This window comes from Nerophis lumbriciformis, linkage group LG04, assembly GCF_033978685.3.
Source record: "Nerophis lumbriciformis linkage group LG04, RoL_Nlum_v2.1, whole genome shotgun sequence".
NCBI classification, from domain to species: Eukaryota; Metazoa; Chordata; class Actinopteri; order Syngnathiformes; family Syngnathidae; genus Nerophis; species Nerophis lumbriciformis.
This window is the reverse complement of record NC_084551.2, coordinates 43,936,346-43,961,963: the sequence shown is the minus strand read 5'-3', so window position 1 is coordinate 43,961,963 and position 25,618 is coordinate 43,936,346. Positions and strand designations below refer to the sequence as shown.

Here is a 25,618-nt window from a genome sequence, read left to right as displayed (position 1 = left end):
GGAGGTGGGAGGAAGCCGGAGTACCTGGAGGGAACCCACGCAGTCATGGGGAGAACTTGCAAATTCCACACAGAAAGATCCCGAGCCTGGGATTGAACTCAGGACCTTCGTATTGTGAGGCACATACATCGGACAGGATGCGCCGCAACGCCAACGGCAACGCCAACGCACCCCCAAAAGGACAAGCAGTAGAAAATGGATGGATATTAAAACAAAAAATGTAATGGTACCGGGAGAAGAAGACGGCACTGAGGCTGGGAGAGCGTTTAGCCTTGGCTGTATTTATTAAAGATATAAATATATGATGTGTATAAAAGAATGAGTGTCAGACTATGTGAAGTATTTAACTGGAGAGTGTTACCGTAAATGTTGGAGGTGCGTGTTGAGAGGAGCGATGCGGTCAGACAAGGGCAAGGCATGCAGGGTAGTCCGGGGGCAGAAGAGTGGTCGAAAGGCGGGAGCGAGGCGTCGTAGTCCAGGGACAGGCGAGGGGTCGGAATCCAGGAAGCACGAGAAAGACAGGGGATCCAGGAGTGCGAGACACACAGCTCGACTCCGGGGCACACACAAGAAACTGTGGGACGAGGAAGGACACGACAATCAACACTGGGAAAACACAGAGCTCAGGAATGAAAGGCAACAAGGGAGCTTGAGACGAGCTTACGGTACGTGTACAGGCTGCTACGTTCTGGCACTGGATCTCAGGACGCGGTGGTTTAAATAGGCGTCCGCGCACCGGCTGCAGGAGTGACACGCGCAGGGGCGTGCTTGGAGGTGGGCTCAGCGGAGCGCATGGGCCGTGACAGTACCCCCCTCCTTATGCGAGACTCCTGACGAGCTACGGGGTGCATCCGGGTTGGCACGGTAAAAGTCCTCTAGAAGAGAGGGGTCCGCAAGGTAGGAGGCCGACACTCAGGATCGGTCCTCCAGTCCATAGCCTTTCCAGTCGACCAGGTAGACCAGCCCCCTACCCTGCCGACGAACCCTGAGGATCATCTTTACCGTCCACACCGGATCACCGCTCTCGAGGACCCTAGGAGGGGGGTTGGGAGTGGGGGTCAGGGGTGAGAAGGGTTGACAGACACAGGTTTTATCTGAGACACGTGAAAAACCGGGTGGTTCTTCATGGAAGACAGGAGAGAGAGACGAACGGCAGCAGGGTTGACTCTGGCTTCGATGGGGAAAAGTTCCACATAGCGGGGCGCCAATTTCGGGGAAGGTACCTGTAGGTGGAGGTCCTTGGCCCGTAACATAGCCTGCTGCCCGGGCCGATAGGAGGGTGCCGGGATGCGGTGCCGGTTGGCGTTGCGGTTAATGAGGCAGCCCGAGCAGTCTTCCAGATAGTCTGGCAGCGTTTAAGGTCAGCTTGGGTGGAGGTGTACCGCCCTCGACCTCTTGCTGGGAAAACAAGGGTGGTTGGTAGCCAAGTGATCATTCGAACGGGGACATACCTGTGGCGTAGCTTGTCATAGAGTTATAGGCGTACTCTACCTGAGGTATGTATCTGCTCCAGTGGGAGGGTTGGCGGGCAGCGATGCAACGGGTCTCTAACCCAGTCGGCTCTCTCTGCTTGTCCATTATTCTGTGGGTGGTAACCAGAGGTGAGAGTGATTGTAGCCCCACACCCGGGAGCTAAACTGGGCACCACGGTCAGGATGATGTCCTGGGGGATTCCGAGAAGTCTGACTGTGTTCTGGACGAGTAAGTCGGCATTCTCAGCGACGGAGGAAAGCTTGTGGAGGGGGACAAAGTGTGCAGCCTTGGAGAATGTCCACAGTCATTTTACCTTGAGATTTGGGGAATTCGGTCACAAAGTCCAAGGCGATGTGAGACCAGGGTTGGCCGTGACAGGCACATAAGAGTCCTGTCTGAGGCCTGCGGGAAGCCTTGTTGCAGGCGCATGTGGAACAAGTGGCGATGAATTCATGGGTGTTGGTCTCCATGGATGGCCACCAGAATGTTAATGTTAATGTTAACTGACAAATTGTGGAAATCACATTTTTCGGCCTTGACGAACAGGCGGTTCTCCAGTAGACCCTGCAGGACATGTCGGACATGCTGTTGGTTTTCCTGTAGGGTTTCAGAGAAAATTAGAATGTTGTCAAGGTACACAACAACAAACTGGTCCAACATGACCAGGGCCTGGAAAACCGCTGGGGCGTTCGTCAGGCCGAAAGGCATCACCCGGTATTCGAAGTGCCCCAGGTGCGTGTTGAAGGCCTTTCATTCGTCCCCCTCCCTGATGGTGGTGCGCATTGCGGATATCCAATTTACTAAAAATGGTGCTCGAAGGAAGAGCACAGGAGAAGGAGAGGGTATCTCTTTTTAATTGTGATGCTGTTAAGTTGGCGATAGTCAATACACGGGCGTAGAAATCCGTCCTTCTTGCCAACGAAGAAGAATCCCGCTTCCACCGGTGGACTTCGAGGGTGTAATGATGCCGGAGGCGAGAGAGTTCGAAATGTAATCCTGCATGGCCTTCTTTTCGGGCACAGACAGATTCTAAAGGCGGCTAGGTGCAAGGACAGTGTTGGGAACCAGATCTATGGAGCCATCATATGGTCGATGCGGGGGAAGGGAGAGTGCCTGTTCCTTGCGGAAGACTCCAGCCAGGTCGTTATAGACCGGGGGTAGCATTAGAAGCATTTAAGTCCCATCTTACAACTCATTTGTATACTCCAGCCTTTAAATAGACCCCCTTTTAGACAAGTTAATCTGTCGTTTTTTTTTCTGCTCTGCTCCCCTCTCTTTCGTGGAGAGGGTGGATGGGCACAGATTTGGTGACCACAGATGAAGAGTTTGCTGTCCAAAGTCGGGACCCAGGGTGGACCACTCATCTGTGCATCAGTTGGGGACGTCTCTGCGCTGCTAACCTGTCTCCACTCAAGATGATCTCCTGCTGGCCCCACTATGGACTAGATTCTCACACTATTATGTTAGATCCACTATGAACTGGACTCTCACAATATTATGCTAGATCCACTCGACGTCCATTGCACCGGTCGCCCAGGGGGGGTCCCCACATCTGCGGTCCCCTCCAAGGTTTCTCATTGTCATCCACTGGGTTGAGTTTTTTCTTGCCCTGATGTGGGATCTGAGCCGAGGATGTCGTTGTGACTTGTGCAGCTCTTTGATACACTCGTGATTTAAAGCTATATAAGTAAACATTGATTGATTGATTGATTGATTGATAGTGATGTCCGTGGGAGGTAAGATGGCCTTGGGACTGCCACTCGGGAGAACTGTGGATCCGAGGCAGTTAGCGTGGCATGCTGCGCTCCAGGCCAGGATTTTACCCGTCGACCAAGAGATGTGGGGATCGTGTTTGCAGAGCCATGAGCAACCAAAGACTAGGGGTGTGATGGGGGTGTCCAGAACCCAGAGGCTAATGGTCTTGGTATGGTTCCCTGAGAGGGTAAGTGAGAGGGGTTCCGCCCCGTGGGTTATGGGACCATGGGGGTGTCTGTCCAGGGCTTGTGCCGGTAGGGAGGTCTCGAGAGGTAGGAACTGGATTCCAGTCTGTTGTGCGAACTCCCGATCCATCAGACCGTTGTCCGCTCCAGAATCCAGGTAGGCCCCGATGGTCAAATTCTTGGAGCTCCAAGATAACGTTACTTCTTGGAGTGCCAGGATAATGTTACTGGGAAGAGGATGCCAGGATTTCTCCTCTTGTGGGGAACGGAGATATGGCTCACCAGGACTCCGCCGACTAGTGAGCTTTGCCCTTTTGGCTGTGTCGGGCAGTTCTTGATCTCATGGCCATCCACCCCGCAGTGGAGACAGGTGTTGCCGAAAGCGTCTCTCCCCTTCCTTGGCTGCTAGGCGGGACCTGCCTAGCTGCATGGGCTCATCCGTGCCGGTGGGTCCAGGGGGAGATACTGGTGGCCACATGACAGTGCTGGTGCGAGCGCTTGGGCCTGGGCTGCTGTGCACTCGCTCTGCAGCTCACTCGATGTGTCTCCAGTCCATCTGGAGAGGGAGCTCAATTAAGGCCCGGTAGGAAGTCGGTCGGTCCCGTTAAAGGCCGCCCTTTATCGCTTCACTTCACTGAGTCCCTACCGGCACTCTGGAGTGCCTTGTCATCCCACTTGCTGTCAGCTGTGAGGGTGCGAAACTCCAGGGTGTAATCAGCTACAGAGCGGGAGCCCTGCTGAATGGAGTGGAGGCGGGTGGCACCCCCCTCCCCCCCCGACTGGATGGTCAAAAACGTCCCGGAACTCACCGCGGAAGGCAGAGTAGTCAGTTCCGAGCCCATTGCTCTGGTCGAACGCCGCTGTGGCCCACCGCAGCGCTCTGCCTGACAGGAGGAAAAACAGGAAGGCAATCTTTGCCCCATCAGCCGAGTAGCGAGGGGGCTGGTGCTGGAATATAAATCAAAAATCCCCGGCATAGTTCAAAATCTCCCTCAAAGGTTCTGGGGGTAGCAATCTTCGGTTCCCGGGTGAGGGAGGTAGTCCAGGTTGCGGGAGCCGCGGAGGCGCCCGGATCCAATGCAGATGGAGAGGGAGGTTCTGGCCCAATGGTGTCCAGCCTTGAGAGCAGGCTGGCGAAAGCAGCCTTAAGCTTGTTCTCCAAGTTAGCGAAACGGGACTGGTGCTGCTGGAGAATAGTGTGTATGGTGGGAAGAGCGGAGGCCGTGGGGGGTCAGGAAGGGGAAGTGGAGCGAGGTGTGTTGATTGGAGAGTACTTACGCAGCTGCTGCAGAAGTGGCGCGCGCAGGAGCGCGCTTGGAGGTGCACTCAGCGCAGCGCACAGATGACTGCGCATTAGAATGCGCACGGGCCGTGACAAAAAAGTCTAATCAACTAAAAATTTCACAACCCCACCTGCAGCACCCCTTTTGAAGACCTATCCAATGGAAAATAGAAGACAACTGTTTTTGGAGGATAGTTTGTTCAACTTTCAATTTTTTTTTTCTTTTGCTATTGGTATTGTCAGTATTATACTGAAAAGTACACATGATTGTACTTATAAAAGAAATTAGTATCCTAGCAGTCAAAAGACATTCATACAACGTTGATTATACATATATGTCCTTTAAAACTGAATTTGAAACAAATAGTTGTATTTGTAAATTGAGACAATGTTAATGTCTAATGTTGGATCCAAGTTGTTGGTTGGGAAATGACCAAATTTCAATGGTCAAATCATCGCCACAACATGACATTGAATAAACGTTGTCAAAAAGCAAGTGCAATAATTTGTACTTTTGTAAGCATAATACGATGTATTATTGTAAGTATAATACTGTGTACTTTTGCAAGTCCAAAACAGTTTACTTTTGTAAGTACAGTATGCACTTTGGTAAGTACAATACTGGTTACGTTTCATAGTAAAATACTGTGTACTTTTGTAAGTACAGTACTGTGTACTTCTGTGAGTACCATACTGAGTACTTTTTTAAATACAGTACTGTGTACTTTTGTAATTACAGCACTGTGAACATTTGGAAGTATAGCACTGAGTACTTTTGTAAATACAGCACTGTGTAGTTTTGTAAGTATAATAATGTGTACTTTTGTAAATAGAGTACTGTGTATAATACTGTGTACTTATGTAAGTATAATACTGTGTACTTTTTGTAGTAAAATACTGTCTACTTTTGGAAGTAAAATACAATCTACTTTTGGAAGTACAATGATGTGTACATTTGTAAGTACATCACTGTATATTTTGTAAGTGAAATAAATTGTACTTTTGTAAGTATACTACTTTGTACCTTAAGTAAGTATGACACGGTGTACTTTTAAAAGACCAAAACGGTTTACTTTTGTTGAATACAATCCTGTGCACTTTGCTAAGTAATGTGTAGGTTTGTTGATAAAATACAGTGTACTTTTTTAAGTACAATACTGTGTACTTCTGTAAATATCATACTCGGTACTTTTGTACCGTATTTTCCGCACTATAAGGCGCACCTAAAAACCACAAATATTCTCAAAAGCTGACAGTGCGCCTTATAACCCGGTGCGCTTTATTACGATTCATTTTCATAAAGTTTCGATCTCGCAACTTCGGTAAACAGCCGCCATCTTTTTTCCCGGTAGAACAGGAAGCGCTTCTTCTTCTACGCAAGCAACCGCCAAGGAAAGCACCCGCCCCCATAGAACAGGAAGCGCTTCTTCTTCTACCCGCCCCCGGAAGAAGAAGAAAAAACGCGCGGATATCACCGTACGTTTCATTTCCTGTTTACATCTGTAAAGACCACAAAATGGCTCCTACTAAGCGATCCGGTTCATAAAAAGACGCAATCTCTCCATCCGCACACGGATTACTACCGTATTTCACAGCAACTGATATTCCTGTGAACCGCACTGTGGAACGGGAGCACGTACGGTGAATATTCGCACCACAGGGAATGAGAAGTCATCCTTCACTGTGGTTCTAGCTTGCCATGCTAACTTCCACCCATGGTGATATTTAAAAGGAAGACCTTGCCAAAAGAGACCTTTCCAGCCGGCGTCATCATAAAAGCTAACTCGAAGGGATGGATGGATGAAGAAAAGATGAGCGAGTGGTTAAGGGAAGTTTACGCGAAGAGGCCGGGTGGCTTTTTTCACACAGCTCCGAAGGCGAACACACCTTCACTAAGACGGGCAGACAGCGCCGGACGACATACACCAACATCTGCCAGTGGATCGTAAATGCCTGGGCAGATATTTCGGTCACGACTGTGGTCCGAGCTTTCCGGAAGGCAGGATTCACAGAACAACAGCGACACTGACTCCCGATGACTTCGACGAGACGGAACCGGCCATTTTGGATACCACGCTTGCGCAACTTTTCAATTCGGACACCGAAGACGAAGAATTCGAAGGATTTACGAATGAAGAATAACTTCAGAAGGTGAGCGCTATGTTTATTTTGTGTGTTGTGACATTAACGTTCGAGCAACATTATGTTACTATTGCTCTACACCATTTTGAATTTTACTATGTTTGTGATTGCACATTTGCGTACATTTTGGGACAGAGTTGTTAGAACGCTGGTTTTCAATATATTATTAAAGTTTGACTGAACTATCTGACTGTTTTTTTTGACATTCACTTTAGCGCAGCGTTTTTTTGACATTCACTTTAGCGCAGCGTAGGCGCGGCTTATAGTCCGGGGCGGCTTATTGGTGGACAAAATTATGAAATATGTAATTCATAGAAGGTGCGGCTAATAATCCGGTGCGCCTTATAGTGCGAAAATACGGTAAGTACAATGATGTGTACTTTTGTAAGTGCAATCCCAGCAGGCACAAGCCATTAAACCAATGTTGAGAACTTGTTAATTTAGGTCCTGACGTTGAGCAACTCAAACATAACGTTGAAACAACATACTTTTTGACGTTTAATCAATGTTGGGTTCTGACGTTGATTTGACCATTGAATTTTGGTAATTTTCCAACAAATATTCTTCAACACAAATACAACATTGAAACAACTTGCTTTTTGACAAGGTATATTCAATGTCAGGTTGTAATGTTGATTTGATCTTTGAATGTTGGTCATTTCCCAACCAACAACGTTGATCCAAAGTTAGACACCAACAAATACAACTATTTTGCAACCTTGTTTCAAAGTTAGTTTTAAAGGACATGTACATATTATCAACTTTGTATCAATGTCTTTTGCCTGCTAGGATACTAATTACTTTTATAAGTACAATCATGTGTACTTTTAAGTACAATACTGTGTACTTTTTAAGTACAATATTGTATACTTGGCCAGCAAGTAATTCACTGCAATTAATCAAAAGTCTCATTAATCAGATTTTAAAAATCCATCATTAGACAGCTCTAAATATATATGGTGTCATACATGAGCCACCCGCCAGAAGCATCAAATCGAGCGTCCACACTTGCCTGCTTTGCATCATATCCTCAAAAAGAAGAACATAGGGTTTGAAGTGATTGTCGTGTGTTTCTAAATTTTAGTTTCATTTGTGACCAGAAAGTGAGAGCTCGAGGCGCAGCGGTCTGACGTTGGGGCTGGCTGTTATGAAGTGGAATATTTGTTGAAGATGGCAGAAGAAGAGCTGAATTATGTGACAGTCAAGTTCAAGTCTCACAGTGAGTCATGTGTTTGAGTACGCTGTGCTTTGAGGATGTGTGTTTACTGAAGTGTGAAGTCAACTGAGACTACCTTAAAATACATTAATGACGTTTACCAATCTTTCTCGGTGATATTTGAACCAAAAAACAAGACAAAACATGGAGTTTACTCTTCAGTAACTATCAGAGTCAGCTTTGTTGGCCAAGACATTGATACACCGTTGATTACTGTATGTGTCCTTTAAAACTGACTTTGAAACAACATTGCAAAATAGTTGTATTTTTAAATTTAGACAACGTTGATGTCCAATGTTGGAGACACTTTTGTTAGTTGGGAAATTACCAAATTTCAATGGTCAAATCAACATCACAACCTGGCAATGAATAAACGTCAAGAAGCATGTTGTTTCAATGTTGTAGAATATTGGTTGGAAAATGACCAAAATCCAATGGTCAAATCAACGTCAGAACGCAACATTGAATAAACGTTGTCAAAAAACATGTTGTTTCAGCGTTGTATTTGTGTTGTAGATTATTGGTTGGAAAATAACCAAATTTCAATGGTCAAATCAACGTCAGAACCCAACATTGATTAAACGTAATCAAAAAGCATGCTGTTCCAACGTTATGTTTGAGTTGCTCAACGTCAAGACCTAATTCAACAAGTTCTCAATGTGCCTGCAAGGAATTTGACTTGGTAGACTGTGCTCTCTTGTTCAGTGTAAACCTTAAATATCAACAATTAACTAAAAATATAAACAAATAATATTTGCAAGGCTAGTAAGTAACAGTGCAGTGGTGAATAGAGCACAAGTAAAAAGATGATGACGTGAACATAAGTTAGTACATCCACAGTGATGGAGTGACGTGCAGTCAGGGGAGGCAGGTGAGGCGGGTTCTCACGTGCCATCATGGAAAGAAAAAAAATGTAAGAAGAAAAAATTTTTTTAATTGTTATATGTATCCGGTGATTATACTATAAAGTTATTTTCCATTTAACTTCACCAGTTTTAGATTATTTTTATTCAAAATCGCTGAATTTTCACATTTGCCGTTCAAATACCGAGAAGAGACTTGCGGTGAGTCACCAGCCAGTTGAGGCACGTCACTGAGTTGAGCCTCACCATGGATTGCGCAATGACTCGCCTAACTGCTGGCCTGCTGTGCAGTGTGACCGTATTGCTGTATGAATTATATTATACATTTCCATAGTTTAGTTAGCTGAGGTATATAATGGACAGTGTATTTTGTCAACAACTGTATGTGTGTAACGTATTTCTTGTGCTGAGCAATCACAAAACTGCTGCAAAGACGCACTGTGTGAGGCTCGCAGTAATCCCGCCTCCTGGTGGTAGAGGGTGCTAGTGATCCCAGAGATCATTCTTGCGACTACTCGGCTGCAGAAGAAGTGACAACAAGCAGCAACAATTAACAGCGATCGTTTATTTTTTCCTCTTGCCTGACTATTAACATGGAGGATTACATATCTAAAATAAAACAGTTTTCTAAACTGGACTTTCAATCGAAGCAGGAGGTAATACTTAAAGGAAGATCTCCATCGAGATAGATAGACTTTTAAAACTGAAGAAAGATAAGGAAGACTTCTATAAACAAGTTATTGATGCTTTTGTTCAAAAGGAGCTGCGCATGGACATCATTTATAAGTAAAGGTAAGACCATAATAACGTTTTTTTTTATTAAATGTGCTTTTTTGTGTGCTACAGTTTGTATGTGTAAAGTTAAAGTTAAGTTAAAGTACCAATGATTGTCACACACACTAGGTGTGGTGAAATGTGTCCTCTGCATTTGGCCCGTCCCCTTGATCACCCCCTGGGAAGTGAGGGGAGCAGTGGGCAGCAGCGGCGCCGCGCCCGGGAATCATTTTTGGTGATTTAACCCCCAATTCCAAGCCTTGATGCTGATTGCCAAGCAGGGAAGAATGCTGGTATGAGCTTTTAAACATAACCCGTTAACTGCTGCCAATCAAATGGTGAATAAGATACTCTTTAGGGTTCATATGTTTGTAAATCTGATGTGATGAAGTCAGTGCCTCACCAGCCATGAACCTCACCGCACGTCACTGCAGTGATGTATGTTTTGCTATGTCCAGACAGGCCCAGTGATTCAGTTATCTATGAAGACGTGAGGGGCAGCTTGGAGACGTGGGGACCACATCTCAACGTACAAGGTTCTAGAACCTTTCTTGTTGTCCTGCTTTAAAAGTGTAACGCCGAGCTGTTGCAGATCGCACTCCCCTCCACCGTGAGGCAGCGGTTTGTGTTTAAGTCAGTTGAACGTGGCTGAACAGGCAGATGCGATGTTGCCACTGCAAATAACATGAATAATAAATTAAAAGTGGTGTCATGTCACTTCCAGAGAAGCACAGCGACTTTGAGGAGATCTACGACGACGTGTGGACAAAGGAGAAGGCGTCCAGTCCACGTCACATCTGTCATGGTACTTTGGAGAAGACCAACTCAAGTACGGTGCTGAAAAAGATACTGGTTTCACGACACAAACTATGGGAATAGCAATATTGTGCACCACACTGGAAATATTGTTATGGGAACCTAACAAAGCACTCAGTCTTAAAGGGAAACTGCACTTTTTTTGTAATTTAGACTATAGTTCTTAACTCTATGTAAGACAAGAACACGTATGTTTCTCTTTTTTTAAGCATTCTAAATCATAAATAAATGTTAGCTAAAGTCAGTTAACAATAGAGTCAATTGGAGCGCCTCTGTTTCGTACACAAAGCTCTCTAAATAACCGTCCAAAAAGTGCCAATATTCAGGTCACATCTTGTGACCTGAATATTAACCAAGTATTAGCGATATTGTTTTGATAATCGCTAATGCAGACGATCTATTTTTAGCTGCACATTGATCACAGAGAGGTAACTAGCTTACACCGCTATATTAACATATTGAGCTGGTAAGCTGCTGCTTCGCCTCTGAGTTGGTGAAAGTTAATTATTATTATTATAAATTGTGCCTGGCCTGCATAGTAGAAGGAGGTGGACATAAACCGAGAAGTTGGTCAACTTTGACATCCAACTTAGACATAGAGATGGCAAGAAAGACATGAAAAGATGCTCGTTCGCAGCAACTTTTTTTTTTAACAATTCGTGAGAATTATAATGAATTCTTCATCTAAACGGGAAGATGGGAACATCCTATTAGTCAGCATCCCAGTGAGAGCAGAACTTGTACGGTAAGTGATTGCATTATTATGTTCATCGTTTGTATTTCTTGTTCGGCACTTAGCAATACTGCTACTTGATGCTTTGTGTTTCTTGTAGACCATCCTCTTTATATTCAGGCTCAAAAATATGAAGTTCTGGATCATAATTTGTCCCAAAGTAGTCTGTGTTATCTTTCATGACGTCTGTCATGATAGTTGTGTTGTTGTTGAAGGAAAAAGCAAACGTGATGTGTCTGTGTAATTAATACGCCGCCGTATGCTTAAAATGAGCAAAATACGTAAATATTACATGTTGTCAAGAATGTGCCTGTTACTATATTATATATATTCTTACAGTGTGTATTGTATATAAACGTTGTTGGAGGTGTTTGTTTTTTAATAGGCATTCGCCTATTATATAACTCCAATTGACTCAGTTGTTAGCAGACTTTTGCTATTGTTTATTTATGATTTAGATTGAATGAAAAACGAAAAATATAGGTGTTCTTGTCTTTCATAAGGATTGTGAATGACAAATGATAACAATGAGGTTTTCTCATTTTTACATTCTGAATTATTGTACAAGTGTAAAAATAACTTAACCACATTTTCGAAAGTCAAAACGATACAACAGTTTAGCTAATCTTTGATCTTTATTTGATGTTCCCAGGTAACGTCCCCTTTTGGTTTTAGTATCGCGCAAAAAGCAAAATAAAAAAAGCAAAACAGAAAAGTTAACGCTTTGATACTGGTGGTTCAAACATCAAGACTTTAGCAGATATATTGTACCCCAATTTTTGTTCAAATCATCACAATTTAATTTTAGAAAAGGGGTGTCCAAACTTTTCCCACCGAGGTCCATGTGCTGAAAATTCAAAGGATGATGGAGCCATTTTGATATTTTTAATTTTTTATAAATGAAAGAACAAATCCAATAATCAGAATAATCTTTATTAATCCCCGAGGGGAAATTAAAATTTTCAGCACAATCCCATTCAAGATCAGACAAACATTACAGGGAGACAGAACAGGATCGCTGACGGTTCTGCCAACTTCCGGCGCCCCTTACAAAAAAGGTGAGATACAGAAACAATGGGGGGGAGAAAAGAAAAATCGGTCTAAGCCTGGGCCCCTGGAGAGGGGGTCCTGACTGAGGCCAAGGGAAAAAACAACTCATAGACATAGCACACATACCTCTTACATGTGTGTAAGAGGGAAACATCAAACATCAAAAACACAAAGGACATTAAAGACCTTAAAAGAGCAGAGCTGATGAAACCAGCCACTTCTAGATACAGCTATGAATAAAAAGTAAAAGAAACATATACACTGTGGTGGCCTCTGCGGTGTTCCGCGCCATTGTCTGCTGGGGTGGAGGGAGCAACAAAGCAACCAAGAGATCGCTGTCGGCCAGTTTCCAGTCTGCATGGATGAGCGAGGATGCGTCTAAGGAGACTGAGGTGTCCGATACCTGCTCATTCAGCCAAGACACTGTGAAGCTTGTCTGTCCCGGTGCTCAGTGCTAGCTCCACAGCCCTGTCTCTTCATCTGCATCTCCTCCAGTCTCTCCAAACGGACTCTGGTGTGACAGAGACCCAGCAGCTGGTCTCCATGGCCAAAAAGCTCCCGGGAGGCAGATCCAGAAGTCCACAAAAAAGCACCGCAGAAGTCACGAAAGTGCCACCCCTCGTCACACAGTACCAAAGGATCCCGAACCAAAAGGCAATAAAAAAATAATAATATAATAACACATGAAAACAAGAGGGAAACACAAAAGGATGACACAAGAGCACAGAGCTCCTGCCAACAGCAGCCACTACAGCGGCGCCATCTTGGAAAAAAAAAAGAAAAAGAAAAAGTTGAGAATATGTTGAGACACCTCTGCCTTTCCCCCATTAGGAGCTCAATTGTTTCTATGACGGCGCTTTTAACTCAAAACACTTGTATGCTAATCAACGTTGCCCATTGAAATTAATCTACATCAGTTGCAGAGGTAGCTGAATTGTAGATAAGGATTGGGGCGAGCAGACACATTACGAGGGTTTGTCTGCTCTAATTGTCCGTTCTGGCTCCCAAATGTATCATAATTTCGTCTTGCGGAAAGCTTCTCCGAGATGTTATCCAATTTGTGATTCGGTTCAGAAATCGCAAAAGTCTGAGTTCCCACAGCTCTGCCCATCCTTCAATTTGCGGCAGCTTTAGGGTACCTTGAACGGCTGCCACCATCTTCGAATGTGTCGATACAATGCTCACTCCAACAGCAGATGTCCTGTTATCATGGTTCCGAAAATGTACCCAAAAGAAATACAGTACAATATAATCTAGTACAAACAGTTTTATGAAGTAATGTGAGTATAATGTACAGCGTTTATCTTGGAGAGCGGACTTCTATGGTATCTCCTTGCAGCTGCTTCTCCGCCAAATAGAATAGAATAGAATAGAATAGAAAGTACTTTATTGATCCCTGGGGGAAATTCAGCACCACAGTTCGCTCACAATAGACAAGAATAATAATAAATAATATAATATATATAACATATTATATATATATATATATATATATATATATATATATATATATATATATATATATATATATATATATATAAATAATATAAATATATTCTACATATACTCTACATTTAAGTGCAGTCATGCAGTCAAGGAACATATGCATTATACAGTCTGATAGCTGTCGGTATGAAGGACCTCCTGTGTCGTTCCGTGTTGCATTTTGGGAGTCTGAGCCTTCCACTGAACGTGATAATTCTCTCCAAAAGGTCCGAGTGTAGTGGGTGGGCGGTGTTGTCCATAATGGCTAGGAGTTTTGCTAGACTTCTCCTCTCTGACACCACCGCCAGAGAGTCTAGCTCCACTCTCACCACGTTAATGGCCTTCTCTACCAACTTGTCCAGTCTGTTTGCGTCCCTCGCTCTCAGCCCGCTGCCCCAGCAGGCCACGGCGTACAAGAAGGCGCCCGCCACCACCGACTCGTAGAACATCTTCATCATCTTTGTACAGACGTTGAAGGATCCTAGTCTCCTGAGGAAGAGTGCCTCAGCGTGTTTTGACCCATTCAGCTTGTTGTCGATGTGTACTCCGAGGTATTTATAATCCTCAACCATGTCCACATCGACCCCCCTGATGGAAACAGGGGTCGCCGGAGTACTCCTCCTCCTTCCCAGGTCCACAACCAGCTCCTTGGTCTTCATCACATTAAGCTGGAGGTGGTTCTTTCCACACCATGTGACAAAGTCCTCCACCAGTGCCTACAGGGCACTGGTGGAGGTCAATACACCCCACTATCGCAGAGTCATCAGAAAACTTCTGAAGGTGATTGGGGAGGGGGAGTTCATCAAGCTGAGGGTGAGGTGTTAAGTGGGGGGAGGTAGTCATTGGAGTTGGGGGGGTTGTGAGGAGGGGAGGTGGGGATGGATTGGTTCGCTGAAGTTGTCAGGGGGCCGACTGGCATGTCTCGTGGGGGGCAGGAGCTTGTCGGAGCCACTGTGTCAAACCTGTTAAAGAACTGATTTAGCTCATTGGCCCTCTCTTTGTCTCCGTCCACCCCCCTGCCCCCAGACGGTTTGAGGCCGGTGATGGTCTGCATACATCTCCAAACCGCCTTCATGTTGTTGTCCTTCAGCTTCCCTTCCAGCTTCCTCCTGTAGTTCTCCTTGGCCTCCCTGAGTTTGGTCTTCAGCAGAACTCTTTTCACCTCCTCCCTGTTACCAGCATTGAATGCCGTCTTCTTCTCATTCAGTAGGGCTTTGATGTCCTTGGTCACCCACGGCTTGTTGTTTGGGTAGCAGGTGACCGTCCTTGATGGGACATTTGAGTCAACACAGAAGTTGATATAGTCTATATTGCACCCTGTGAGCCCGTCAATGTCCTCTCCATGAGGCTCCATGGTCAGTTACCTCAAAACAGCCCTGTAGTGTCTCTTGGACCCCTTCTGACCACCTTCTCACTGTTTTTTTGGTCACAGGCTGTCTTTTGACCAGAGGCACATAACACGGGTTGAGGTAAACAAGGTTGTGGTCTGACCGGCCCAGCTCTGGTAGTGGTATGGAGCTATACGCATCCTTGATGTTTGCATACAGCAAGTCCAGGATCTTATTTCCTCTGGTGTGGCAGCTGACATACTGTGTGAAGTTGGGTAGTGATTTGTCCATAGTAACATGGTTAAAAATCTCCCGAGATGAGGATGAGAGCTTTCGGGTGCTTGGTTTGGAGTCTGGCTATCGAGCTGTGGATGACGTCACTGGCAGCTGCAGCGTTAGCAGAAGGGGGATGTATACTGCCATCATGATAACATGCGGAATCTCCCTGGGCAAATAATATGGTCTGAGTCCTACAGCTAACATCTCTATATTCGGGTCACAGTGGCGCTCTTTTATTGTGATATGACCGGGATGACAATATTTCTTATTAATAAACAAAGCAAGCCTCTCTCCTTTCCGCTTGCCATTGGTTCGATCCCGGTCAGCGCGCACCGTTTGAAACCCGTTTATAGAGACGTTACTATCCGGAACATCGTCGTGCAAACACGTCTCAGTAAAACACATTAGGCTACACTCACGATATTCTTTGTGACTAGCGGCAAGCACCGACAACTCATCCATTTTATTTGCTAGAGACCCATGACGACGGAAGAAAGATATGGTTTATATCTCCTTCTCTCCCTCCTGGCTTCAGCCCTCTTCTGTCTCGAGCGTCTTTCCCTCGACAGCCACGAGAACCTCCATAAGTCCTTTTTAGCTCCTCCGGGATATGGTTAGTTATTGCTGGGTCCGTTAGCTGGATGCTAATAACTGGTGCCGCTAACAACTGTTCCCTGGTGTAGATGAAAGAGCCTCTCAACTGTTGTCTGTATGAGCTGTTCAATAAAGTCCCCACCGTCAGTCGGACGAACAAAACACTTCTAAACTGCATGTTTAGAAGGGCACGACTAGATAAAAAGTAAATGTCGAGTAAATGTAAAAATATAAAAAAGTACAAAGCGAACAAAGAACAAAAACAAAAGACAAGGACAGAGCGAACTGCAGCAGCGGCCGTCTAGATCGACGCATGCGCACTCCATCAGCAGCTTCTCCATATTTTCATGAATAAATGTCCGCCGTTAAGATATAATTTTAACGTCCTTGGCTGGCATTATCAACCCATTCTGTTTCAGTATAGGGCAGACTAGCAGTGCTATGATCCAACTTCCTCACCAAGTTAGCTAGCTGCACGCTGTCATGTTTGTGATGATTTGTTTCTTTAAATCAATGAATAACATCCTCTTCTTCTTCTCAGCACTGTCTTTCACACTCATTTTCTTCCTTCTTTCTTGGCAAAACAGAATAATGTCGATCTCTAGCTATAAGCTAATGCTGGTGACTTAAGACCGGATGTTGCTGGGTTCATTCTAATAGTCGCTACGCCAACTAGCGGCAGCAATGCTTGTAGCTCCAATTTTTTTTGCTTGCAACTTAATGCATGACTCTTATCTCAAAACACTGTTAAGTTGAGATAACACTGTCATTGTGTTTTTAGAATATACCACAGGACACTAAAACATTAGCTGCAGCCTGCAAATGGCTCCTTTAGGCCAACTTTGCACACCCCTGCTTTAGAGCGAATGAAAAAGTATAATTTGCCTTCAAACTTTCCCTTCCTGTTCTCCTGGCAGACAATTTGGGGAAGGTTTCCCTTCACACGTCCATCAAGATGGCATCAGCAGTCCTGGGCATCATCTGCGTCATCCTCATGTCCGTCATCATCGCCCTCGCCCTCCACAGTACGTTCGCCCGCAAGGCCTCTCTCTCTCTGAGAGTGGTGAAGGTAAAGTGCTTTCCCTCCTCTTCACCTCAGTAAACGACGTCGTGGCGGAGCGGCGGCGAGAGAACGCCAATCTGACCGATGAGAACCAGCAGCTGTTGGCCCAGGTCTCCCAGCTGCGGGGGCGAGTGCAGGAGCTGGCCAGAGAGCGTGACAGCCTCAACTGGACCCTGGGAGTCATCTTAAAGTATGACAGTTTCCCAGTGAAAAAACACTGCTCCGAAAAAGGTGATGACACTTAAATCACATTCATTGTCTGTTATGCGTATTTTGTCTTGGCAGAAAAAACTTGCAGATGTGACTGGCACATAACATCTGTGCTAATCAGTCATTAGCTTTAAATTAAATACAAATGGTTAGGGTAATGGTAATGGTTACGGGTGTGAATCTTTGTACACTAAACGATTCTTTCCGATATCGATTCCTGGGGTGACGATTGGATTCAGAATTGATTCTCAATTCAAAACCATTTTCGCAAAGTATTATTTGGTATAATAATTACAATGATTGGCCCTGCGATGAGGTGGCGACTTGTCCAGGGTGTACCCCGCCTGCCGCCCGATTGTAGCTGAGATAGGCTCCAGCGCCCCCCGCGACCCCAAAGGGAATAAGCGGTAGAAAATGGATGGATGGATAATTACAATGAAACTTTTTCAAAACAGGTTGCATGTTAGAAAAGCTCCTTCTGGTTGCATGGAGATAGACTAAAAACATATTTTTTAAATTTATTCTTATAAAAAAAAAAATTCTAAATATTTTTTTTTTAATTGATAAGCTCCAGCACGTCCCGCGACCCCGAAAGTGACAAGCAGTAGAAAATGGATGGATGGATGCATTTTTTAAATGATGAATTAGGAGTGTTACGATTCGTTTTAATAACAATTCGATTCGATTTTACATTTGTTTATTGTATTTTTGACATGTACAGTCCAGAAATACAATTAAACACATCTCAAATGTTATTCATATATATATATATGCACTACAGGCAAATATTGACATGAAGCCACAGACAACTGCACTCCTGAATGTTTCCAACACGGTGCAGCATACACAAAAGCAGACAAAAGGCCAATCAATTACCTACCTTTCAATCAATTTTTAATAGTCTCTTTTACATATTTTAGGAAACTACCCCATACTTCTTGAACAATTGTTCAATGTCAGCCTAATGTTCTCCAGTTCAAGGAAATAAAGAATATAATCTCTAATCCAACGGGTGTGGCAGGGAGGCGCTGCAACCTTCCAATTTAACACAATGAGTCTTCTAGCCAGCAAAGTAGCATATGCTACCCAGTTCTTTTTGGATTTGCTGAGAGAAGATGAATGCGATATTATTTTTTTAGACTGATACGATCCGGAACGATACAGTAAATTGAAATTGATTCAGTAACTTTTTAGCCAATAAAAAAAAAATCAAGCAGTGTGAGAGTGAAATAAATAGTGGATAGGGCACACTACAGGTTTCTTATATTCCTCTTATTCCTTGTAAGGGAATAATGTATAAATGAATTATGGATACAAACAAGCAACTAAACAACTATTAATGGCCAATACATTTACATATTGTTTGAATAAAATGCAACCAACACTTTGGATTGAATTAACCTTCTATAATCACTTTTTCAATATTCAAGAAGTTTTCAAAAAAGTGCAGAAACCAACATTTTAACAGTAGATTTACCTGCTAGATAAAGTATCGGTTCTCCGCCCTCGCATTGACAGACAGCGTCCCGGGTGTGCGGAAGCAGTAGCTTAACCCCGTTGATGGTGTTTTATTTTTTATTGGACAATTGTACTTACAAATAAAGGCACATTCACACATCTCAACATTTTCACACATCCACCAGGTTGAGCAATATTTTGTCAAGGAAATAGAAGTACCATTTCCCAAGATGTAATTAATAATTTGAAATCATTACGCCAATGTGAAAATGTACGTTTTACTTCCAGAAATCAACATTTATGTTTAAAACATTTTTTATATTAAAATATTGACAAGCACACCATCATTTATACATATGCCAAATGTGTTCTCTTCTATTGTAAATGAGGACATCTCCACACTCTTGTCTCTCAGCCAATTTCTGATCTCCTCCCAAAACAAAAGTACAGTATCACATTCCACAAACAAATGATTCACATTCTCTACAGCTCCACAGATATAACAGCCGTCAACCTCCATGTTAAGTTTTCTTTAAAAAAAAAAGAGTAGGGTATATTGCATTAATAATTTTCAAATGTATTTCTTTAATTTTGGGTAGAATCCTGTTGATGGTGTTGGTCCCTTGCTTCCTCATTTCTCATTTCTGGGAGTCGGTGCATCGTGGTAACTTGCTCAGCTGTCACTTTCATTGTGTCGGCCGCCTTTTGTGTGGTTTAAAGTTGTGTTGCGGCTATTTCATTGTGTCGTGTAGTGGCGTGTCGTCATAGTAGAGAAGGACAGACAGTCGGACATACACTCTTGTCTCAGACGATTTCTTAACAAGCGGATAACAAACTCTCAGAGTCAAAGCACACATACTGTATGTACAAGAGCTGCTGTCCGCCACAACTCACATTTAAACACAGAACACAAAGACACCCCAAATCTTGCAGGACTCGCACACATCGCACTCAAGAGCACCATCTCTTAAAGGTACACACATGTCACAGATTACAATATTGTCTTGTGAAGTTTGTTAAGACCTTTCTCGAGCACCTAGTATCGATAAAATTGTTTGATTCCCTTTTTAAACAATCTTGGATCGATAGCTATCTTTTTAAAGGCAAACTTGCCGGCAACAGATCAATATACTTGAAATTTAACAATATAAATCGATGTATCGACCAATCGTTACACCCCTATTATTTGCTGCTATTGTTGTAAATCAAATGTTGTATTAAGTATGCTGTATGAAGGCTACATCCAATTTATTTCACAAAATAAAGTGACTTGGGCACATTAACTTAACAAAACTACTATTGGCCTCCACTTAAATCATTTGGGTTGTGCCTTCAAAGCCTTTGTGTACCCAGAGAATTACTCCCTCACTTTGTAAACAGTAACAAAAAACTGCCAAAAACTGATTTTGTAATAATAAGAAAAAGAAAAATATCAATCTAATCACTTTAATGTTGTTTATAAACAGCTACTTTGCTAGATATCGATGGTTTCGACATCTGGATCGATCTCCTTTACTTTACATTGAAGCTTTAGCGGTTAGCTTCATGTGTCGTCCTGCTGTGTGTGTGTGTAACAGTCATTTTTCTTAAGTCCTCCAGTGATAACAGTACTTTGAAGAAACATGGTTTATTTTCCGGCATTGTGGTGAAGATCAGTATCTTAAAAGAGACTTGGTCCTTGCAACTTGATGAAAATTGTGACAAAACAGGAACTCCTGCATGTGTGTAACAAATAATATAGAAATGTATTTGGGTCTCCCTGAGCGTGAGTACAATCTTTAGTCACGTAACACTGCTGCAGTAAAAATCAGCTGGGTTTGGCAGCCAATCCGTTAAAAAAGGCAAATATCGGCCCGATCGATCCCATGATCGGATTGCGACATCTCTAGTACGAAGTAAAACCTTTGTTGTTAAGGCTTTTTCCCCCTAGAAATGTTTGATGAAATTCTGAATTGTATGAGTGTTGGATGGTTCCACAGTAAAGATCCAAAGGTTATGCGTGTCAATGTCTTTGTTTCCCACTAGTTTTAACATTGTGTGAGCCCTGCATGCAAGGATGGCTGCTGTTCCGCTCCAAGTGTTACCTCTTCCTCGACACACCATATTACCAAGGTTGGAAAACTTGGAAGGGAAGTGTTGAAGCCTGCAGGGAAATGGATGCAGACCTGCTGGGGATTGACTCCCAGGAAGAACAGGTAAGATGGACATTCCTATTTTACTTAAGGTCCCATATTATAATAGCATCCGGAAAGTATTCACAGCGTTTCACTTTTTCCACATTTTGGGATGTCACAGCCTTGATCTAAAATGAAATACATTCATTTTTAGCCTCAAAATTATTCATATAATACCCCATAATGACAGTGTAAAACATTTTTTTATTTTGTAAATTGATGAAAATTTACATGTACATACAGTATGTACATACAGCCTTTGCTCAATACTTGGTTGATGCACCTTTGGCAGCAATTACAGCCTAAAGTATTTTTGAATACAATGCTACAAGCTTGGCACACCTATCTTTGGGCAGTTTGACCCATTCCTCTTTGCATCACCTCTCAAGCTCCATCAGGTTGGATGTGAAGCATTGGTTTTCATCCAGGATGTCTCTGTACATTGCTGCATTCATCTTAGTCTAGTCAGGGAGATGACCTGATGGTTCCTACAGGAACTACAGCATTCCTCTGTGGAGAGAGGAGAACCTTCCAGAAGGACAATCATCTCTGCAGCAAACCACAAATCAGGCCTGTATGGTAAAGTGGCCAGAAGGAAACCATGTTAAGACAAGGCTTCCGTCTGGCCACTCTAACGTTTGCCAAAATTCACCTGAAAGACTCTCAGATCATGGTCTGATAAGACAAAGATTGAACTCTTTGGTGTGAATGCCAGGCATTATATTTGGAGGAAATCAGGAACTGCTCATCACCAGGTCAATACCATCTCTACAGTGAAGCATGGTGGTGGCAGCATCATGCTGTGGGGATGTTTTTCAGCGGCAGGAACTGTGAGACAAGTCAGGATAGAGCGAAAGATGAATGCAGAAATGTACAGAGACATCCTTGATAAAAACCAACGCTTCCCATCCAACCTGATGGAGCTTGAGAGGTCCTGCAAAGAGGAATGGGCCAAACTGCCCAATGATAGGTGTGCCGAAATAGTGATTTCTTATAACAAATCAGTGGACATTTCTGTGCTGTCAGTATCCGTTAACCTTACCTGTCTCTGGCCTTGTTTTGTCCCCTTTGCACCTTTTTAGACGTGTTAAACAGGATATCATACGTCTAACTTGAAGGTTGGTCAAATGACCCCAACCTATTTTCCACCATGGACCGGTTTAATGAATGCATTATTTTCACGGACCGGCTTTCCACATGTGGCAGATAAAAACAGCAAAAAAAAAGTGAGCATGAAAAATCCATTCACACCATAATGCTGAAGCAATGGCAGCCCTGGGCGCGTTTCTTTGCGAAGAGATGCTCTCCGGCACGATGATACCAGTGTTTCTTAACAATAGGGCCGGGGTCCCGTGTTGGGCCGCGAGCGACACCTTGATTGTAATATATCTGTTTTTCAGCTGTGGTCACTATAGGCCGCAGCGATACTTAGTTGTAATACACGTTTCCACCACTTATGGCAGTAATGACAATATAAAACAAACAGAAGAAGTCTGGCGCGAATGTCATAGACACATTTCTTAAGCGCAAAAATTATGACTAAATTTGTAAAGCTGTATTTTCATTTGCACTTTAATTTTATTGACAGTTCAGTTAAGAAGCATTTATTATTAATGTATTTAATTTAGCATGACATAATACATATTATATGTAAATGTATTGTTTTTTTGGTTAGTACTTATTTTTCGAATCAGCCTGACCTAAGCCTAAGGTTTATTTGATAAATTAATAATAACCTTGTGATTAACACATGTTTTTATATCATTTGACAAGGTAGTAAACTGTAAATAGGTTAGATATAATTATTGAATATGATCAAAATCAAGGGTAAGTTTACTAATTCAGTGTTAATATTGGAGTGGCCGGGCCCCTCTGTAGTGGAAAAGTTGGATTCCGAGGTCAAACAGGTTAAGAACCCCAGCTATAAACATCACCCTGCAGATGGAAATTAGCCTTTGGCTACAATCTGGAACATTGACATCTTATATGGTCATTAATATGCATTAATGTACTATAACAAATGACGACTTCCTATCAGGAGTTGTAATATACATCTATCTTTAATGTTTCTGTGCGGCCCAGTAGCAAATGCGTCACGGACCGGTCCGCCTAGGCCACTGGCTTAGTCGTTGTTTAGTGTCAGATTAATAAATTCAACATGGGTTCATTTTAAATATAATTGTGAGCATACTATCTCTTTAAATATGCATGAATATTCCATAAGTGCATCAAAAGCAACCAACATTGAAATACATCCTACGCTAATCTTTATTGCGTATGAATATTTATTAAGCACTCCCTATAAGTTATTGGAGTTAGTTAACGTTAATAGGTTACAGCACTGACATTGACATTGTGTCCAGGAGTTCGTCACAAACCACACAACATTTTACAACGACAACAGGCACGGTTACTGGATGGGCCTGAGGAAGGACAACACGGACCAATGGGTGTGGCGCCATGGAGGAAACCTCACGGTGACGTAAGCACTCACGTACTGTACAGCGATACGCTCGAGTGAAAAATGAATGTAGGGTGCAAAAAGACGTCAGTTATCAACCAAGATCGGTGTATCAATCCGTAACACTTCTAATGAACTCCATTTTCTGTTCCGAATAGGTTCTGGAGAACGCAATACTACAGCAGAACCAATTGTGCGTTGATTCTGCCGTCCGATTCGCTGGCTAACTGGAGCAAAGAGAGCTGCGAAATGAAGAACCGTTACGTTTGCCAAACGAGCGCCTTGTTCAAACCAGATTTGGAATAAATACATCTTGGAAGGCAGTAGGCGATTAGCCCGCAAGTAGTTTACTAGAATACCAAAGTATCTAATAGTAGCTCGGTCTCCACTGTGTGACGTCATTGATAAAATCTAAAACCCCTAAAAATATTCAAACTGACAACCTAGTTGCATATTTATTATTATAACTGTGTTAAACTGCAACAAATGAGTTTAATTCTCTTCTGGTCAGTTCAAAAGGTTGTTGCACAACATGGAAAATAAATGAAGGTGTGTTGCAACAGCTGTGCACGTCATCATCAACGATCGACATTTAACCTTTTATATCCCAATTGTAACTCAGCCCAGGATGTAGTGTTCCGTAGCAATTCATCATTTCCATTAACAGCGTTAGTAAAACGACAGGATCTTGTGTTTTTCAGGGATTCTTGCAGTTTCCAACTTCCTCTATTTCATGGTTGTGTACTGTGTAGATGTACTTTCCGAGAAGTTGGAAGTTGTGTAATCCTTGATATGTGGTCAGTTGTGCAATCTTTTTTTCCAGCAGCAGGGCACCCCTGCTGCTGGAAAAAAAAAAATTCAATCAATTTTAGATGGAAAATACTTTTTTATTTTACTTACAGTAATTTATTTGTGGTGGCCCGCCACAAATACATTTGGCATTGGTGTTCGCCTTCGCTTGTAACTTAGCGATGAGTCAGCTCAAAGTAGAGTGACTTCAATTTTGTGTTTCATAACTTTTTCACAAAAATGTTCAGCTTTTATTTTTTACACTGGATTTATGGAAATGAATTTTTTGCGTTTCAATTTTGTGAAATGCCTGCGACTCCAAGAGGGACAAGCAGTAGAAATGGATGGATGGATTGTGAACTGAATTTCTTTTACATGAAATTATGCTGACAATTTCATTGAAAAAAAATCCAGTGTGTAAAAAAATTCAATGTATAAAAACTTTGTGTGTAAAAATTTAGTACAAAACAATTCAGACAAGCGGTAGAAAATGGATGGATGGATGGCAATTCAGTGTATTACAACTCAGCGTATAAAAGTTCAGTGCTGAAAAATACTTCTGGTAAATTAAGTCAATCCTGTCTCAGAAGCAGCCAATGAGGTGTCAGGTTTGAAGTCACGTGACACGGGTCTTACAAAACAGCATAAAAATGGCAGTTACTTGGTCATAATACCACATAATTAACATTGCAATGCGGTTCACTGGATATTTTCAAACTATAGAAAAGATTCCAATGGTTATAATATGCACTTTTGAGTGACATATGAAGCTCTGCTACAACAAAGTTCTGCAAAACAGGGATATTATATCGAATGTGTGGATGTTTTTTTAACCTTTGCGTTCATTTTTCACCGTGTTTGTTACATCTTTGTTGCTCTTGCTCGATTAAAAAAGATGTCGATCAAGTAAGTAGTCTGGGAATGAGAGGAGCAACGGTCATATATTCTCAATATTCAGTGTTTTATTGTTGATAGTTAATATTGTGAATACCACATTCTATATTTTTATGTACATTCTGACTGATATAATTTAGTAAAAAAAAACTAAACTTTGAGATGGTCTGTTTAGTTTTTCATTGAAAAAGACTCAAATTGTACATGAAATTACAGAATGCAGGCAAAGCGATACAAATATATCAATTTATTCGATATAAATCCCTGTTCTGCAGAACTTTGTAGAAATAGTCCATCTGACACTCGCAATTGTGGGGTCTCAGGCTTGTTGCTGCTACACCCACTCTGTGCCTGGTCTGCATGAAGCAGAGCTTCCTGTGGTTACCGTAGTAACCCGTATGTCACTCAAAAGTGCAAATTCTAACCATTGGAATCATTTAAATGATCCAGCGGGACGCATTGAAATGTTAGTTATTTTGTATTATGACCAGCTAGCAGCCTTTTTATGCTGTTTAGCAAGACCCGTGTCACCTGACTTCAAACTTGACACCTCATTGGATGGTTCTGAGACAGGATCGATTGCTTCAATCATAA

General features: G+C 42.9%; 1 protein-coding gene across 2 annotated transcripts; it reads left to right on the top strand.

The window, feature by feature from the left end:
- The first annotated feature begins 7,449 nt into the window (after nt 1-7,449).
- Nucleotides 7,450-24,747, top strand: LOC133602688 (oxidized low-density lipoprotein receptor 1). 2 transcript variants are annotated; one of them, XM_061955868.2, is made up of 8 exons: nt 7,450-8,056; nt 10,149-10,226; nt 10,415-10,519; nt 16,893-17,000; nt 17,075-17,269; nt 20,732-20,901; nt 23,244-23,362; nt 23,500-24,747. In XM_061955868.2, the coding sequence occupies exons 1-8, from the start codon at nt 8,008-8,010 to the stop codon at nt 23,645-23,647; spliced, it is 972 nt and encodes a 323-aa protein (XP_061811852.1). In that variant the 5' UTR covers nt 7,450-8,007; the 3' UTR covers nt 23,648-24,747. The 2 variants fall into 2 exon arrangements, with proteins under 2 accessions (XP_061811852.1, XP_061811860.1); XM_061955876.2 differs by lacking the exon at nt 10,149-10,226.
- The last annotated feature ends 871 nt before the right edge of the window (nt 24,748-25,618 follow it).